We start from the raw sequence: 18,448 nt of genomic DNA on the forward strand, positions 1-18,448 counted from the left end.
ATTAACTACTGGATATTTCACTTTTCAAGACTACTTAATTTTCTGATATAGAATCTCATTGAATACAATTATTATGCATTATTATAAACGTTGAAATATCTTTTTTTTTCAAAACGGCTTACATTAAGTTTTTTTGGTATATATATGATCAGTGCATGTGCTGGGATTGACAAATATACATTTTATTTGGATTTTAGAGGCGTTTTGAGGTCCACACCCCAAGTGTCTTTGTGTCAAAGTCAACGGATTTATATTACATATAAATCCGTGATAAAGTCCCATAGTATATCTGTTATTATTATACAATCTCAAATATGACGACTTTTTCATCATTACAGATTCTCAATGAAAAGCAAAATTTGTAAACCTCCTTGTTATATTTAGTGGTTTCATGCCGTCACAATTTTTCTGTAATGAATATTTCTTCCTACGAACACTGAACAACAGCCTCGTTTTGAGAACGTGCAAACGAAGCCGACATGTTCTCCAGAAGTGCTCAAATTTTTGTGGCTCCCGGGTAAACTACATATTAATTACACCTGTTGACCAGCAGATGCCTAGCTTTTAAATTGTTCTTTATAATCAATGCCTGTTTAGTATTGCCACCTTTGTTGTTTTGATGAAAATTAGATATTTGTTCAAGGTCATTTTCCTCTTGTGTAGATCTATCCCATTCCCAATCAGCAAGTTAAACACATCCTACTATATAGTATATAAACGTTTGCCTGCTATCCTTGCTTGGTAGATGTCCTGGCTATCTCAAAATCAACCTGTTAAAAACCTTGTGCACCTGTCAAATTATATAAAACCATGTCTCTAATATCATTTAGAATAGAATAAATTTATTGTTATGAATATGATAGATATGAATCCTGGGGAAATATTCTTCTTATCAAGTTTGTAAACTTGCAATGCACACGGATATCAAATCTTAACATTAAATTACCAGGGTTCTACAAACCCTTTAGTCGGACGTCTGGGACAACTCTAAAACCACTTCGGACAACTGACATTTACTTGAATAAGCAGAAAGTCAACAAATTTTGACAGATCTATGCTTATTTTGGACAACGGTTTACTAATACAATCAAACACAGCATGGTGCATCAGTTATCAATTTCAGCAGGCGATTAATTTCACATTGCCACATGCAATCAAAATAGATTAGACTACTTTTGTTAAGAAAATTATAAACAAAGTGGACATGAAAAAAATCTATTAAGTCACAGAAAAAATAAAGTAAAACTGAAACAAAACATACACAGACTATTGACGGTGATTCTTGCTTATATAACAAGACTCCGATAAAAGGCCTCTTTGCTAATCAGGATTTTATTTAAAATCATGCAGTTTCCCCAAAAATGTGAACTTAAACAGGTCTGCTTATTTACCTCCCAAATTAGCAATTTTATTATTAGCGATAATTTTTCCCTAAATCAAGCGGCAAAGGCCTCTTCCCAATTAAGTGAGAAAAATCACTGATTGAACTTAAATGTTATAACAGCGCTGAAAGGTACCTGGGAAGATTGCTGAACAATTAAAATGGTGGCACTTCCAAAATGTTTGGGGTGAAGGACTGTATGAAATTGTTTTTCTTGATATAATATAAAGACATAAATTTTTGTAGTCAGTATTTGTAAATGTATTACATGTACATTTGTAAATGTATCTTGTTTTTGTTTTCAGCACTCAGGTGCGTGGGATGGCCACATTGAAAGAAAGTAAGTTTATAATTTGATACATGTGTTATTATAAAATTGTTATTATTAGATTGTATTTACTTTGCACAGCAATCAATATAAATAGGATATTTTTTCTGTATAAATTTATAAATAAAGAATTATGCAAATAATAAAAGTAGGTCACAAAAATTCCCAGTAATTTAGCAGTCTGTTCTTCTGACATTGAATGACTAAGTTGTTAAAAGTTAAAATTGAATGCAGCTACAATGTTCTGTATAAACAATTTTCAGCAATATAGAAATAATTTCTTAGTTCTTTATAACTAAGAGATTTCATAAAGGGTGTAGTGGCCTAGTGGTTAATATGTTTGCCTCTAACTCCAGGTACATGTACACGTGTCATGGACAGTCACACCATGTTTATTCACTAGTCTAGGCACCAGTACTGGTTTGTTCCAGTTCTGATAAATATAAGTTGTAAGAACAGTCAAGCTGAAATAAATAAGTTCAAACTAATGAGAAGTTATTTTTTGAACAGTTCGGCTGCGTTTGAAGTCTGTACAGAATATTCAGAAGATCACTAAGTCAATGAAGATGGTGTCAGCTGCTAAATATGCTCGTGCAGAAAGAGACCTAAGATCAGCAAGGTCCTATGGTATTGGGGCTGATGGTGCGTATTTCTTTTTGATCACAATTAGGGGTGATAAGGTTAGCTAATATGCTGAGGTTTAAATGGTGACATGATAACCGTATTAAATGTTTAACCAACCGTACAAAAAGAACTCTTACATTTAAAACATTATCTTTGTTACTGTATGACAAGTTATGACATTTATTTTGTATGTTCTACTCAACAAGATTTCAACAAATATCCAATGAAAGAGTCACTATTTTCTGCTAGGTCCGTACTGTATACAAGATAGCATGCAATTGAGAAAATACACAGATGTACGACTAAATTAAAAACAAAATGCCATACCTGGTCATAATTAAACAAAAGCAATATATTAAATCATTCTTAAATGTCTTTTACTGTTGGTCTAATACTAACATCGGTTACAGTTTATTGGATTTTTTAACCTTTTTTTGGCTAAAACCGAACCCGTTTAAACGGATGAACTTGGCACCCTAATTATACCCCCGCACAACAAAGTTGTAAGGGGGGTATACTGGAATCAGCCTGTCCGTCCGTCTGGCTGTCCGTCGGTTTTTTCTTGTCCGCCCAATAACTTAAGATTCCTTTGACCCTTAGTCTTCATATTTGGCATGGAGGTTAGTCATGATTAGTAGATGACCCCTATTGATTTTGAGGTCACTAGGTCAAAGGTCAAGGTCACAGGGACCTTGACATCAAAAAGCTTGTCCGCCCAATAACTTAAGATTCCTTTTAACCCATAGTCTTCATATTTGGCATTTAGGTTAGTCATGATTAGTAGATGACCCCTATTGATTTTGAGGTCACCAGGTCAAAGGTCAAGGTCACAGGGGCCTTGACTTCAAAAAGCTTGTCCGCCCAATAACTTTAGATTCCTTTGACCCACAGTCTTCATATTTGGCATGGAGGCTAGTCATGATAAGTAGATGACCCCTATTGACTTTGAGGTCAAAGGTCCAGGTCATAGGGGCCATGACTTCAAAAAGCTTGTCCGCCCAATAACTTAAGATTCCTTTTACCCAGAGTCTTCATATTTGGCATGGAGGTTAGTCATGATTAGTAGATGACCCCTTTTGACTTTGAGGTCACCAGGTCAAAGGTCAAGGTCACAGGGGCCTTGACTTCAAAAAGCTTGTCCGCCCTATAACTTGAGATTCCTTTGACCCACAGTCTTCATATTTGGCATGGAGGTTAGTCATGATTAGTAGATGACCCCTATTGATTTTGAGGTCACCAGGTCAAAGGTCAAGGTCACAGGGGCCTTGACTTCAAAAAGCTTGTCCGCCCAATAACTTAAGATTCCTTTGACCCACAGTCTTCATATTTGGAATGGAGGTTAGTCATGATTAGTAGATGACCCCTATTGATTTTGAGGTCACCAGGTCAAAGGTCAAGGTCACAGGGACTTTGACTTCAAAAAGTTTGTCCACCCATTAACTTAAGATTCCTTTGACCCACAGTCTTCATATTTGGCATGGATGTTAATCATGATTAGTAGATGACCCCTTTTGATTTTGAGGTCACCAGGTCAAAGGTCAAGGTCACAGGGACTTTGACTTCAAAAAGTTTGTCTGCCCAATAACTTTAGATTCCTTTGACCCACAGTCTTCATATTTGGCATGGATGTTTATCATGATTAGTAGATGACCCCTTTTGATTTTGAGGTCACTGGATCAAAGGTCAAGGTCATAGGGACTTTGACTTCAAAAAGTTTGTCCACCCATTAACTTAAGATTCCTTTGACCCACAGTCTTCATATTTGGCATGGATGTTGATCATGACTATAAGGTGACCCCTATTGATTTTGAGGTCACTGGGTCAAAGGTCAATGTCACAGGGACCTTGACAAAAAAAAGCTTTTCTTCTCAATTGCTAAAGAATGTCCTGTCCGCAATGTATTGATTTTGACATTTTCACATTTGAAGGATGTAGTAACCTCAGATTTGGCAGGGAGGTTGTCCTTGAGCTCTAAATGGCCACTGTTGATTCTGACAAAGTGGTATGCGGGGGTATTCACGCCATGATAGTGGCAGTTCTAGTTATTTCTGATTCCATTCACATAAAGTTGTGTCTGTTAATCTTATTAAGTAAATTCACTAATAAAAATTATTCTTTTTAAGTTACGTTTTTTTGAATAAAAGGGTTTATTATTTTGATATTAAAATCCCTTATTAAAAGCAGGACAAACAATTTAGCAGGTTTAATGTATAATTTTATTAATATCATCTTGTCAAGAGTAGGTTACATTTATATATTGTAAATAAAAAAAAATTATCCCAGACTTTACACATAAATGAAGATTGAATTAGGATTGAATGCAAGAAATTGATTAGGCTTGTGTTCACAATTGTGGCTGTGGAGTAGAATTTTTGTTATTATGTAAAGAAAGAATACTATGTTCCATGCTCTGTTTATATTTTTTTGTTCAGCATTTTTTGAGAAGATAGCCCCAGAAGAAAAAGAAACAGAGGGCAAGAAGAGTCAAGTGTTTATTGCTATGACTTCTGACAGGGGATTGTGCGGTGGTGTACACTCGAATGTCTGTAGAGCTATCAAGGCAAAAATGAACGCCAAGGAGTCCGGTGTCGAGACCAAATTGATACTCATCGGTGATAAAGCCAGGAATATATTACAGAGGTTTGTTTTTAGCTCGACTATTCGAAGAATATGAGAGCTATTGTAGTCGCCCCGGCGTCGGCGTTGGCGTCTGCGTTGGTTAAAGTTTTTTGTAAAGTCAAATATCTCAATTATTTCTTGAGATATTCAATTGAAACTTACAATACTTATTTATAGTAACAAGGTACATCAGATTGACAAGTTGGATAACTCTGCCTACAATATTGACAGAATTATGCCCCTTTTTAATTTAGAAATTTTGGTTAAAGTTTTTTGTAAAGTCAAATATCTCAATTATTTCTTGAGATATTCAATTGAAACTTACAATACTTATTTATAGTAACAAGGTACATCAGATTGACAAGTTGGATAACTCTGCCTACAATATTGACAGAATTATGCCCCTTTTTAACTTAGAAATTTTGGTTAAAGTTTTTTGTAAAGTCAAATATCTCAACTATTGCTTGAGATATTCAATTGAAACTTACAATACTTATTTATAGTAACAAGGTACATCAGATTGACAAGTTGGATAACTCTGCCTACAATATTTGCAGAATTATGCCCCTTTTTAACTAAGAAATTTTGGTTAAAGTTTTTTGTAAAGTCAAATATCTCAATTATTGCTTGAGATATTCAATTGAAACTTACAATACTTATTTATAGTAACAAGGTACATCAGATTGACAAGTTGGATAACTCTGCCTACAATATTTGCAGAATTATGCCCCTTTGGAACTTAGAAATTTTGGTTAAAGTTTTCTTGTAAAGTCAAATATCTCAATTATTGCTTGAGATATTCAATTGAAATTTAAAATACTTTTTATGCCACCGCAGCATCTGCGATGCGGTGGCATATAGCGATTCACCTGTGTGTGTGTGTGTGTGTGTGTGTGTTTGTTTGTTTGTTTGTGTGTGTGTGTGTTATATGGATTATATAGTGAACTTAAAAAATCTTCTTGTGAAAAACCACTAGTCCAATTTCAATCAAACTTGGCAGGATTGATCCTTGGGTGAAGGGCTTCCAAAGTTGTTCAAAGAATTTAATTCCATGCAGAAATCTGGTTGCCATGGCAACAAAAAGGAATTATAAGAATAAATTTTAAAAATCTTCTTGTAAAGACCCAAAAGGCCTAGAGCTTAGATATTTTGCATAAGGCATTGTCTGGTAGACCTCTACCAAGATTGTTCAAATTATAGCCCTGGGGTCAAAATCGGCCCCGCCCCGGGGGTCATTGATTTTCACTATATGTACATATAGTAAAAACTTAAAATACCTTTTTATAAAGACCCATAGGCCTAGAGCTTAGATATTTTGCATAAGGCATTGTCTGGTAGACCTCTACCAAGATTGTTTAAATTATAGCCCTGGGGTCAAAATCGGCCCCGCCCCGGGAGTCATTGATTTTCACTTTATGTACATATAGTTTAGACTTAAAATACCTTCTTGTAAAGACCCAAAAGGCCTAGAGCTTAGATATTTTGCATAAGGCATTGTCTGGTAGACCTCTACCCAGATTGTTCAAATTATAGCCCTGGGGTCAAAATCGGCCACGCCCAGGGGTAATTTATTTTCCTCATATTTACATAGTAAAAAACTTATAATAAAAACTTAAAATAAATTCTCCTAGCAAATGCTAGAGGTTAGATATTTTGCATGAAACATTGTGAAGGGAACCTCTAGCAAGATTGTCCAAATAATAGCCCTGGAGTCAAAATTGCCCCCTCCCCGGGGTCATCGATTTTCAATATATACATATAGTAAAAAATCAAAAAAATCTTATTGTCTGAAGGTACTAGGCTTAGAGCTTTAACAAATATGTTTGTTTGTTTGTGTGTGTGTGTGTTATATAGATTATATAGTGAACTTAAAAAATCTTCTTGTGAAAAACCACTAGTCCAATTTCAATCAAACTTGGCAGGATTGATCCTTGGGTGAAGGGCTTCCAAAGTTGTTCAAAGAATTTAATTCCATGCAGAAATCTGGTTGCCATGGCAACAAAAAGGAATTATAAGAATAAATTTTAAAAATCTTCTTGTAAAGACCCAAAAGGCCTAGAGCTTAGATATTTTGCATAAGGCATTGTCTGGTAGACCTCTACCAAGATTGTTCAAATTGTAGCCCTGGGGTCAAAATCGGCCCCGCCCCGGGGGTCATTGATTTTCACTATATGTACATATAGTAAAAACTTAAAATATCTTTTTATAAAGACCCATAGGCCTAGAGCTTAGATATTTTGCATAAGGCATTGTCTGGTAGACCTCTACCAATATTGTTCAAATTATAGCCCTGGGGTCAAAATCAGCCCTGCCCCGGGGGTCATGGATTTTCACTATATGTACATACAGTAAAATTTTAAAATACCTTCTTGTAAAGACCCAAAAGGCCTAGAGCTTAGATATTTTGCATAAGGCATTGTCTGATAGACCTCTACCCAGATTGTTCAAATTATAGCCCTGGGGTCAAAATCGGCCCGGCCCCGGGGGTCATTGATTTTCCTCATATTTACATAGTAAAAACTTATAGTAAAAACTTTAAAAAAAATTCTTCTAGCAATTGACAAATGCTAGAGGTTAGATACTTTGCATGAAACATTGTGAAGTGAAACTCTAGCAAGAATGTTCAAATAATAGCCCTGGGGTCAAAATTGCCCCCGCCCCGGGGTCATTGATTTTCAATATATACATATAGTAAAAAATCAAAAAAATCTTATTGTCTGAAGGTACTAGGCTTAGAGCTTTAATATTTGTTAAATGATATCATCTTTAGGTACTCTACCAAAGTTGTTCAAATTTTGCCTCTAGTGTCAAAATTTAAAGTGAACTTTGATATCAGCTGACCTTGATTTTGACAAAGTGTATTACATGTTGTCCTTTGATGCAGTCATGAAATTTTAGGCTGTGTGAAATATGACCTTCACCACCAAATTCACTAGACTCAAGTGCATTGATATATTCCTACTCTGATCTTTTATTGAGTTAACAATAGATTTAACCACTAATCTGATAATAAGAATTAGATATGCATTATGACAATCTTCAATTGTATAGAAACAAAAAAAAATCTGTTCCTACACTACTATTTAGTGTTGTATTAATGCAGTGGCATAGCATTTTTTTCAAATGCAATCTTGTTTATAGTAACAATGTACATCTGTTTTCAATGTTGCATAACTCTGCCTGCAATATTTGCAGAATTATTTGCTCTTTTGAAACTTAGAAATTTTGGTTAAAGGTTAAAGGTCTTCAAAGATATTTACTTGAAACTTTACACATGTACTAAGGGTCATAATTTGAGGGTCATAATTGTATGTCACTGACTAAGTTCCATAACTCTATCTTGCATTAAGGCTGATTCATATCTCCTTTTCTACTTTAGTCTCTTGGTTAATGTTTACATGCAAGTTTTACATATCTCAATAACTATTAAAGATATTTATTTAAAACTTCACATATGAATTTAGGGTCATAATTGTAGGTCACTGACAAAGATCCATAATTCTATCTTGCATTTAGGCTGATTTTTCTCCCCTTTTTCAACTTAGAAATTCATGGTAAAGTTTTGCTTGTAAGCTGTTATCTCCGTAACTACTGAAGGGTTTGTGCCTTTTTTGGGACAATTTTATGCATTCATAATAATAAAGCAGTTATTTACTTGATAAAACATCTTAATAACAAGCCTTTGTACCTTTTCTGTCAAATTTAAGTATTCATAGGTAATTAGTATTATTATACTCAAAAAACACACTTGTGACATTGTAACCTTCCGAATAGTCAAGCCAATACTGTATAATTAGACTCTCACTAAGGCCTATAACATGAATTTATGGAGAAAAAAAATAGCCCTTTTGTGAACTTAAAAAATTTAACATTATCAAGGCTCTTTTACTATCAAGCACTTAGAATAGTCGAGCATGCTGTCCTACCGACAGCTCTTGTTATACATTGAATTCTGTAGTGAAAAACACAAGCTGGTTTTGTTTATAGGTTTTGATATATTACCAACTGAAACATACTAAAACTATATCTTAAGAGTGATATACTGATTATATCCCCTGTATATAGAGTGGAGGTGGTGGTACTTTGACCTTCACTTCTGTGATCATACTAAAACTGATGTCAGGGCAGTACATTGCTATGGTTTTTTTGTGCAGCTTAACATTTCTAAAACCATAAATGATTTGAAGTTTTATTAAGATTATCTGGCTTGTCGATATCTAGATTGGTGTAGAAATATAGGTCATATGGGTAAAAAAAGAATGTCATGTGGTCGACTTACAGGAAACATTTAACACATTAGAGTGCACAGCTTTAGACCAGTGTTTAAAAATCTCTTTATTTTGATTATATGATATTCAGAACTTGGCAAATGTGGGGTTTTCCCATCCAATCCTGGGAATCAAACAAACTTGGATCAATATAGCTTTGTAGTGCACTACCTTGCACAATAGAGTAATCAGCTGTAAATTTGTTTTGACCCTGGGATTAGATAGGAAAACCCCATATTTGAATTCTGGAGTATCTAAATACTGGTTGTCTTCCATTAAATCTATGTATATTTAAATCTATGTAGATAAAAGGTAAATCGTGATCATCTGTTTATCATTGATATATTGGTAATACTTAAACTCTACTGAGCTTAGGTATGTGATGAAATGGCCATCATGACTTGTTTTTATTATCCAGCACAAAAGATTTTAAAATACTACTACCTAATATGTGTATTTCAGACTGTATGGAAAAGATATTATCCTGGCATTTAGCAACATTGGTAAGGCACCTCCAAACTTCAATGATGCCTCATTCCTGGCTGAACAGATATCCAACTCTGGATATAAGTTTGATTCAGCATCACTCTTCTTCAACAAATTTAGGTAAGAACTTGTTTTCTGTATTTTATCCTCAGGGGTCAATACTAGCCCCGCCTTTGGGGAAATTCCTTTTCAAACAGTAAAACATAACAATAGAAAAACGTATCGCGAGATATCGATACCTAAACATTGTATCAGGAGACCATATCATGAAGGAAATTATAACGATTTTAATCGATAATATCAGACCATCTCTTAGACATTGTCAACAATAAAGCAAGAGCAGTTCAGTACATAAACATAACACCTTATGATATCCTTTGACAGTTGATTTTCTTTTTTGCTGCACAGGAACGTGGTGTCGTACAATACATCCAATATGACCCTTTACACGGAAGAAGTCGTAGCCGCATCTCCCAAATTGTCTGAATACGATAGCGTGGATGAAGAAGTATTGAAGTGTTACAATGAGTACATGCTGGCAAGTCGCATCTATTACGCCCTCAAAGAGGCTGCATGTAGTGAACAGAGCTCTAGAATGACTGCCATGGACTCTGCTAGTAAGAATGCAGGTAAGTTTTAATTTTTTACTTTCTTGCCAGCTCACATATACATGTTTAGTGAGTAAGTGACTTCCTTATCAAAATAAGTTGTTTCCCCCCTTTATCTGATGAATTTCTTAAGTTTACACAGAATTTATTTTAGTTTGATCATAAAGGCAGCTATCAGCTACTCCAATCATTTCCTGGAATCAACCAGTGCTAAGCAGTGAGTGTAAAGATTCTTGTCCAAGTTGTCCAGGTCACACTTTTTTTGTCCATTATCAATTATGTGGGTACGAAGAACAAGCTGAAAAGATAGTCAGCAAACAGTGCCAAAGTGCACAGAGGTGGATTGCCTGGTTCTATACAGGTGGCTAAGGCTAATCAGTGGAACCATTGAAGAGCATTCATGCTGGGTTTTTAAAAACTTGATCATCTTGTTTATTGAAAACATTATTACATGTATTCAGTTTATGAAAAACTTAGTTGCTGAATACCTTCTTGTGCCATTAGTGATTATGAATTGAAAATGAGACATATAATAAGTTATTCTACACAATGTTGTGAATAAATCCAGGGGCAGCAAAATCAATTGTTCATATTGCCCAGCTTGTCTCACAGCCAGTATTGACAAGTAAAATTTTACCAGAATTTACTTTATAAATAAAATATAGACATGTAAAAAAATAATTAAGATAAAACGAAAAAGTAAGACAAAATCAGATTTTGCTTGGCTCTGAATTATTATCCATTTATGTTTCTACTCTTTGAGTGACTAAGTTATAAAATGATGTAATAATACTGATACTTCATCAAGAACTGCTAATAGGTTGTGGCAGATTTTTCGAATATTTTTAAATTGGATTTTACATTTGATGCTTTTCAGAGGAAATGATTGCCAAGTTAACCTTGACCTTCAACAGAACCAGACAGGCTGTCATTACTAGAGAATTGATCGAAATCATCTCAGGAGCTAACGCTTTGTAATCAGGGGCGTTCATAGACATTAAAATTTTATATGTAGTCATCAGAAAACATGTAACATACACATGATCTATGTGATAGGTAACAAGTTGATGTTAATCTAATTTATATAAATCTTAAATGCGTCTGTTAAAAGATTTTTGTAGAAAAAATAAACAGAAAGAATGATTGAGAGAATATTGTGAACTTTGAGCGTGTGACAAGTATTATGTAAGACGCTGGACAAAAAAATTGCAAATTGTTTGGAATATTTATATATGAGTGCTTTAGTACTCTGAAAATGTGCTGTAGTTACTTATATGAATTAACAGTGCTGTGAAACTTGGTGTGATAATACTGATTATTGGTATAGACTTGGACAAATATTGGTAATGTTTTATTAAAATATTTTGAGGACAGAATTTTTTGTTGGGTTTTGTTTTTCCTGTCCTAACTCTTAACAGATCAAACGTCATGCCTGTACAGCATATGTCAAAGATTTTGAGTTTAGGCTAATGCGCAAGGTAGACATAACTTTAATTAAAGAAAAACCATATTTAAGTTGTATCTAATGACATTAAAATTTTAACCAGAAAAGAAATAGAAAAAATTCCCACATATGCTAAAATTCCCTCAGCTGCACATTGTAACCTTTTTTTCTGCCAAATTGGGTTGAAGGCCTTGTGACATTATTATGCCCCCCTTCAAAGAATCGGGGGTATATTGTTTTGCTGATGTTGGTCCGTCAGTCTGTCTGTCTGTAGGTAGACCACATGGTTTCTGCTGATTATCTTATAAACTATTTATCTCAAAGTCTTCAGATTGCACATAGTGGTTGGTCATATAGAGTACATGACCCCTATTGATTTTGGGGTCACTAGGTTAAAGGTCAAGGTCACTGGGGCCTTAAATGTCATAATGGTTTCCGCTGATTATCTTGAAAAACTATGCATCAGAAAGTCTTCATATTTCACATAGTGATTGGTCATAACTAATGGATGACCTCTATTGATTTTTAGGTCACAGGCGCCTTATATGTCAGAATGGTCGTCGCTGATTATCTTGAAAAGTATTCATCACAAAGTTTTCATATTTCACATAGTGATTTGTCATAACTTGTAAATAACCCTTGTTGATTTTGGGGTCACCAGGTCAAAGCTCACAGGATCCTATGATTTCAGCTCATGAAAGCTAATTATCACAAAGTCTTTATATTTCACATAGTGATTGGTCATAACTAGTAGTTGACCCGTATTGCTTTTGGGGTCACTAGTTCAAAGGTCACAGGGGCCTTAAATGTCAGAATCATTTCCTCTTATTTTCTTGAAAACTATGCATCACAAAATCTTTATAATTCACATACTTATTGGTCATAACCAGTAAGTGACCCCTGTTGATTTTTGGGTCACAGGGTCCTTGAATGTTAGTATGGTTTCCGCTCATTATCTTGAAAGCTATTTATCATAAAGTCTTCATATTTCTCATATTGATTGGTCATAACTATTAGATGACCCCTAGCTCAGAGGTCAAGGTCACAGGGGCCTTAAATGTCAGAATGGTTTCCGCTCATTATCTTGAAAACTTTTTATAACAAAGTCTTCATATTTTTCTTTTTTCCATATCTAAACACTTCCATGTACCCATTTATGGCAAGTTTGTACAACAAAATAACCAATAATGTGAGTCAAAGCAAGGGCTAGAAAGGGGGCATATGTGTCGTTTGACATTTCTTGTTTTATGATTTTTTCTCACGTTTGGCAGAGATTTAGCAATCTGTGAATGTTTCTTCACTTTAAGCTTGACTATTAAAAGAATAGGAAGAGCTATTGTATTCATTCACCCAGGGGTCAGCCTCATACTTTGGTATGCAAGTTAGTTTCTAAAAAAGTGCATAATGGAAATGGCCAAACAGGTCCCATAACTACGAGTACCTTTATACAGAGTGATGCCTCTTGTCCTACTGCGATTGTATAGTATTATTGTATTATATTAGCTATTTAACTGCTACACTTGACAGTCCTTAAATTAAATCAACAAAACAAAATCAACATAAGGGGCGTCCGTGGCCTATTGGTTAAGGTCGTTGACTTTGAACCACTTGCCCCTCACCCCTTAGGGTTCGATTCCCAACAGGGACTTTGGATTCTTTCATGTGAGGAAGCTATCCAGCTAGCTTACAGAATGTTGCTTGTTCTACTCAGGTGCACCGTTCGTGCCTAAAATAATGCACAGAAGGAGTTCTTCCTCCACCAGTAAAGCTGGAATGTTGCCATATGACCTATACTGTGTTGGTGCGACATAAAACCCAATCAAACAAAATCAACAAACAAAATCAATATAAACAATTTCTGATTTTATTAGTACATAATTATATAATACATCAACAATTTTAATGTAAATAAAAGATATGAATCGGTGTTACTTTATTTACTCTTTTTCAGATGTGCATAACTTATATAACATACAGAAACATCTTGATGAACGCTTAACAATAAGGCTTAACTCTAACTCTGCTGAATATGTAAAAAGGACTTGTTTTGCATTTTTATTTGGAAACAGTCAATTGTTAAAGGGACTCCACTGAGATTTTTCAACATGACGGGTTGGATAAAATGTTCAAAATTTTTGTAACATCTGATGTAGGTCTATAGCAGTAACTAGTGTGCAAAATTTCAAATCATGGGCGCACTCCCTGTTTCCAGAATAATTAGTCTAATTGTGAAAAATTAACCAAAATCAAAAAGCATTGCAACACTTTCCACTCAAATCTGGCTAATTTATTTCTGAGTATATTTTTTAATTATCTTTTGCATATCTTTAATGTTTAAATGTTCCAGTTGATATATGTAAGACATTGAATACTTTTTGACCTCAGTGGAGTTCCTTTAATCGGAGGGACATACTGTATCTGTAATAATGTATCTGTACGCATACTGCTGGAGATGTGGGGGAGAGCAGGATGAAAAATGATCTATAAATGTGTCTATATCTCTGTTTAACCTTTTCCCTTATATAAGCGTGTTTCGACGGCTTTTTGCCCCCCCCCCCTTTTGAGGCCCCAAACAGTGAAAAAATGTCCTATTTAGACCCCAAACACTGTTTTTCGTTTGAGAAATGTTGTTAAAAAAAGTGACCATTTTTTCGGCGCCGTCCCCCATCCAAATAATACATCAAGGGGTTGCCAGAAGGGGGATGTGCCCCCTTCTGTTTGGGGGGTTTGAAGGGGGGCGGAGTCCCCCTCATCGCCAAGAAAATTTTGGACTTGTGAGAGGCTTAATATGACCCCAGGTTGATCATAAGGTAACGTGTAACCAACGCTGAAAAGCCTTTGACTCTATCTCAATCCCTTGAGAAGTTGCAGCACTTTGAAATAAATTTTGATGGAAAAAATCGAGGCAAAAAAGTGATTTTTGGCAATTTTGAGATGTCCCCTCGTTGCCATGGTAACAGGAAATTTAAGACTGAGCATGTCGTTACAAAGGCAATGGTCCAGTCAACATTTGTGCCAAGTTTGATTAGTATTGAAGCATTTTTCATAGTTTCATAGCAGTTTGAACATGTAAGAGGAGGCTTTTCAGTGAAAATGGCCATTTTTCACAATATGCTCATGGGGGAAAGGGTTAAATAACCCTTAACCTGCTGAATCTATTAAATGGACTTGTCCAACTTCTATGTTTTAGGACCTGTCCATTATCAATTCTAGGGATATCAGGATGAAAATTTTAAGATTTATTTTTGAGTAAGCCAATCGTACATAACCTGGTCAGATTGCAGTCACTGCACCGCATTTCAACCGGATTTCAGGCTTGCCTGGCTTGGTGGCAATGGCTAATCGTTTTTGGTTCAAGCAGTATAAGGGTTAAAATCAATTTATCCGCAAGTTATCAAAATAACCATAACAAAACAAAAAAAAACAACAATCTAAATGGATGTGGTTTTAGTACAAGTACACAATAAAACAAACTAATTACAAACTAAAAGTTGGTCAACAACATGTAATAAAGAAATATAGCTTAAAAACTTAATAAAAAAAAATAGTCCAAAGTTTACTGGAAGCAAAAACATTACAACATATTTTCAATGGACATCTATAAATATACAATGTACATGTACACCATTATATGAAGATCACAGAATATCTTGTTAAAAAATATATGTATAACAAAAACAAATTAACAGAAAAAGTACAATATTGCTGACTACCCCTAGCAAACTTAAAATACATGTATTTTACTTAATTCACACAAAAAGCGGCAAAAAATTCAGCAATATTAGCACTTAACACTCTTCTTTATTAAAGGAACTCCACTGAGGTCCAAAAACATAAAATTTGAGTTTCTTACATACATTATCCAAGACACTTGAAACAATAACATAATGTAAAAGATAAATTCAGAAATATACTAAAAATAAATAGAAAATCGTATTTTTGTACTAATCCGTTGAATTTGAGTGAAAAGCATTGTTCTGGAAGAACGGCGAAAGATAATTATCAGAAATTTCACTCACAAGTTATTGGTCGAGCGACCTACACCATATGGAACATTCATCTCGAAAGTATATACCAATCATGTCAAAAAACCTCAGTGGAGTCCCTTTAATATAAACCATTGATACATATGTTATATTTCTTTACTGCTGTGCTTTAACTGTTTGTAATAATCATGATCTGTGTTCTTTGAGACATCACTTTCAATTAAATGCATTAAAATGGATGCAAATAACAGCTTACTGGCCAGAATTTGTTTATACCCAAATACTTAGATCTGATTTACTAGAAGATAGGCAAAATAACCTTTAAGAAATACCTTTTAAAGTTATCCATTTGCCTTTCAGAAATACTTTCAAGAATTAGTCAAACTTGCTCTAATTATTTTTGATGGTCACTTAAAAGTGGACTGGTCTACAATAGGCACATTTTCCATAAGTATTTTAAATATGGATTTAAAATAAAAGAACTGTATCATTTGGATATTCTTATAACATATTTCTGTGAAAAAATGTTAATAAAGTTCTAAGTGGACATTTATGAACATTTATAAAATGAATATAAATATTTACTTCTATAACACTTTATCATCTGCTATATAAATACATATATAATATATATACAATATTTGATTGTGTATATCATGCTTGCCAACAACATCCATGTATATAATTCTTTTGAGATTGTTGTATATGTCTTATACTAAAAATAAGGGGTGTCACGGTTAGAAAAAATGCTAACTGTTTAAACGACAACCTAATAACCATGTTAAACGTATTACTGACCACACTAATAAAACCCTTAGATTTTCAACATTAACTTAGTTTCTTTATTATATACTTTTAAATGAAATATTGAGAAATATTGATGAAATAAAATGCGTATTTTCATTTTCCGTATTTTCACTGTAAAAATTTATTTTTCACTGCAGTGAAACATATTTTCCGTATTTTCACTGGTGTCTTGCCGGACTACTTTCTTTTAAATTCTGCCAGTACTCAAAATTTAAGTGAAAGTCTTTTAAACTTTAATGTCCAGGAAGAGAAAAATGTATATAATAAACAGAAAATTCAAGTTTTTTCTATACATACATGATTTATTTTCATCTTGTGGCATGAAAATTACCATATTTCACTCGTGGCTACCGCCACTCATGAAATATTTATTTTCATACCACTCGATGAAAATAAATCATGTATTTATAGAAAAAACTTGAATATCCTCTATTTATGACATTTAGTTTGTATTTTGTTGTACTCAAAATGATTATTATACATATCCAAATATGGAGTAACTATTTTTGATTAGGGTCGTACCATACTTTAAAAAATACATTGTTGAGTACAACTAATATACAAACAACTTGTTATATTTTGTGATGAAAAAACTAAGGAAATATTTAGAATCAATTTCTTTTTCGCCTCTTTGTCAAATACTAATAACAGTTTCCGGCTATTGAACTTTTTAACCGGTTTATAGCTAAAAACCAGCCATACCCTTTTAACGGATAAATGTGAAACCCCCTTCTAAAAATTATCAACATAATTATTTATTGTATATATTTACAGACCTTCCATTATAGACCAATTCACTTTTAAAAATTTCAAGCATAATGGAACATGTAAACATACCTCTTAAAAAAAAAAAGAAGAGACTAAATATTAACCAAAACAACAATTTCAAATCATAATATTTAAACATGGTGGTTAGTATATTTCATATACAATATGTATACAAGACATTCTTTCTGTCAATATTTAAAGCAAATAGCAAACGTTCAATTAGCAAAGCTGTACTAGAAATTGCCGTCTGCTAATGCTGAAATTAACATTTCCTATTTGAATATGTTCAGACATACGCTGCTCTGGAATAATATAATTATACATTTGTTCATTCATGCATCACAAGTTTCCGTTTTGCACTTTTTTAGACACCAAGTCGAAATAGCTCCACACATTCTCTCCTGCAGTTTTCTAATCGTAAATTGAGATGACCTTGAGATCCGAATAAAAATGACAGTGAACACAAGTACAAGCCAAGTAGTTTGTCAAGAGTATCAGCACTAAAATCATTGTTTTATCCTACATTCTCTGATTTTTTTACAATAGACTTGCCCTGCATTGGATTTTGGATGGCCTATTGTCCATTGAAGGGTTGTCAAGTTGGTAATACTAAAATAAAGTCTTAACAACAAGCCTGGCCCAACATTCAGTTTCCGAGGCTAATAGCCACAATTGCTTATATGTTTTATATAAAGTTTTGTCTCTTTTGGCTAAAAATTGTTGTCCCATTCCGTCTTCTTCTGTCAAAGCTTGGAAAATCAATCTGTGAGCTTTTCAGTAAATATTTTGTAACCTAGAGAGCTTGCATTGATAAATTGCTTTCAATTACCTGACAAATCCAATGTCAGTTTTTGTATATACTTGTTTTTTTGTATTGTAATGATTAATAATGACAAAGTTTTATGATGCGAGGATGTGTATTTGGCTATTTATATGAAAATCATATGCTATGGCCTGAGCTGCCGGAACTGTTTGACTGACCACTACTGTCCGAGTGTGTGGACGTGCGTTTTTCTTCATCAGTTGGTAATTCCAAAATGACCATCTTCTCTAAGACACGCACCCATCTGAAAATATTACAAGTTTTCTGTTTATTAAGGATTTGTGGTCGCAAGGTAATGGTTATAAA

At 34.0% G+C, this 18,448-nt stretch overlaps 2 protein-coding genes across 2 annotated transcripts in view; one reads left to right on the top strand and one right to left on the bottom strand.

Annotated features, from left to right (window-relative positions):
- Positions 1-391: 391 nt before the first annotated feature.
- On the top strand, positions 392-11,690 carry LOC132721770 (ATP synthase subunit gamma, mitochondrial-like). The gene is made up of 7 exons (XM_060706148.1): positions 392-517; positions 1,687-1,721; positions 2,220-2,351; positions 4,766-4,973; positions 9,683-9,826; positions 10,115-10,335; positions 11,192-11,690. The coding sequence occupies exons 1-7, from the start codon at positions 480-482 to the stop codon at positions 11,290-11,292; spliced, it is 879 nt and encodes a 292-aa protein (XP_060562131.1). The 5' UTR covers positions 392-479; the 3' UTR covers positions 11,293-11,690.
- Positions 11,691-18,023: 6,333 nt separating this feature from the next.
- The window catches only part of LOC132721758 (FYVE, RhoGEF and PH domain-containing protein 4-like), an 88,346-nt gene continuing 87,921 nt past the window's right edge, over positions 18,024-18,448 (bottom strand). Inside the window, exon 21 of the mRNA XM_060706124.1 lies at positions 18,024-18,386. Within this exon, the coding sequence (XP_060562107.1) occupies positions 18,260-18,386 (127 nt within the window). The 3' untranslated portion in view covers positions 18,024-18,259. The remainder of the gene's footprint in view (positions 18,387-18,448) is intronic.

Source organism: Ruditapes philippinarum, unplaced genomic scaffold (genome assembly GCF_026571515.1).
Source record: "Ruditapes philippinarum isolate M1 unplaced genomic scaffold, ASM2657151v2 ctg1407_1_1_1_1, whole genome shotgun sequence".
NCBI classification, from domain to species: domain Eukaryota; kingdom Metazoa; phylum Mollusca; class Bivalvia; order Venerida; family Veneridae; genus Ruditapes; species Ruditapes philippinarum.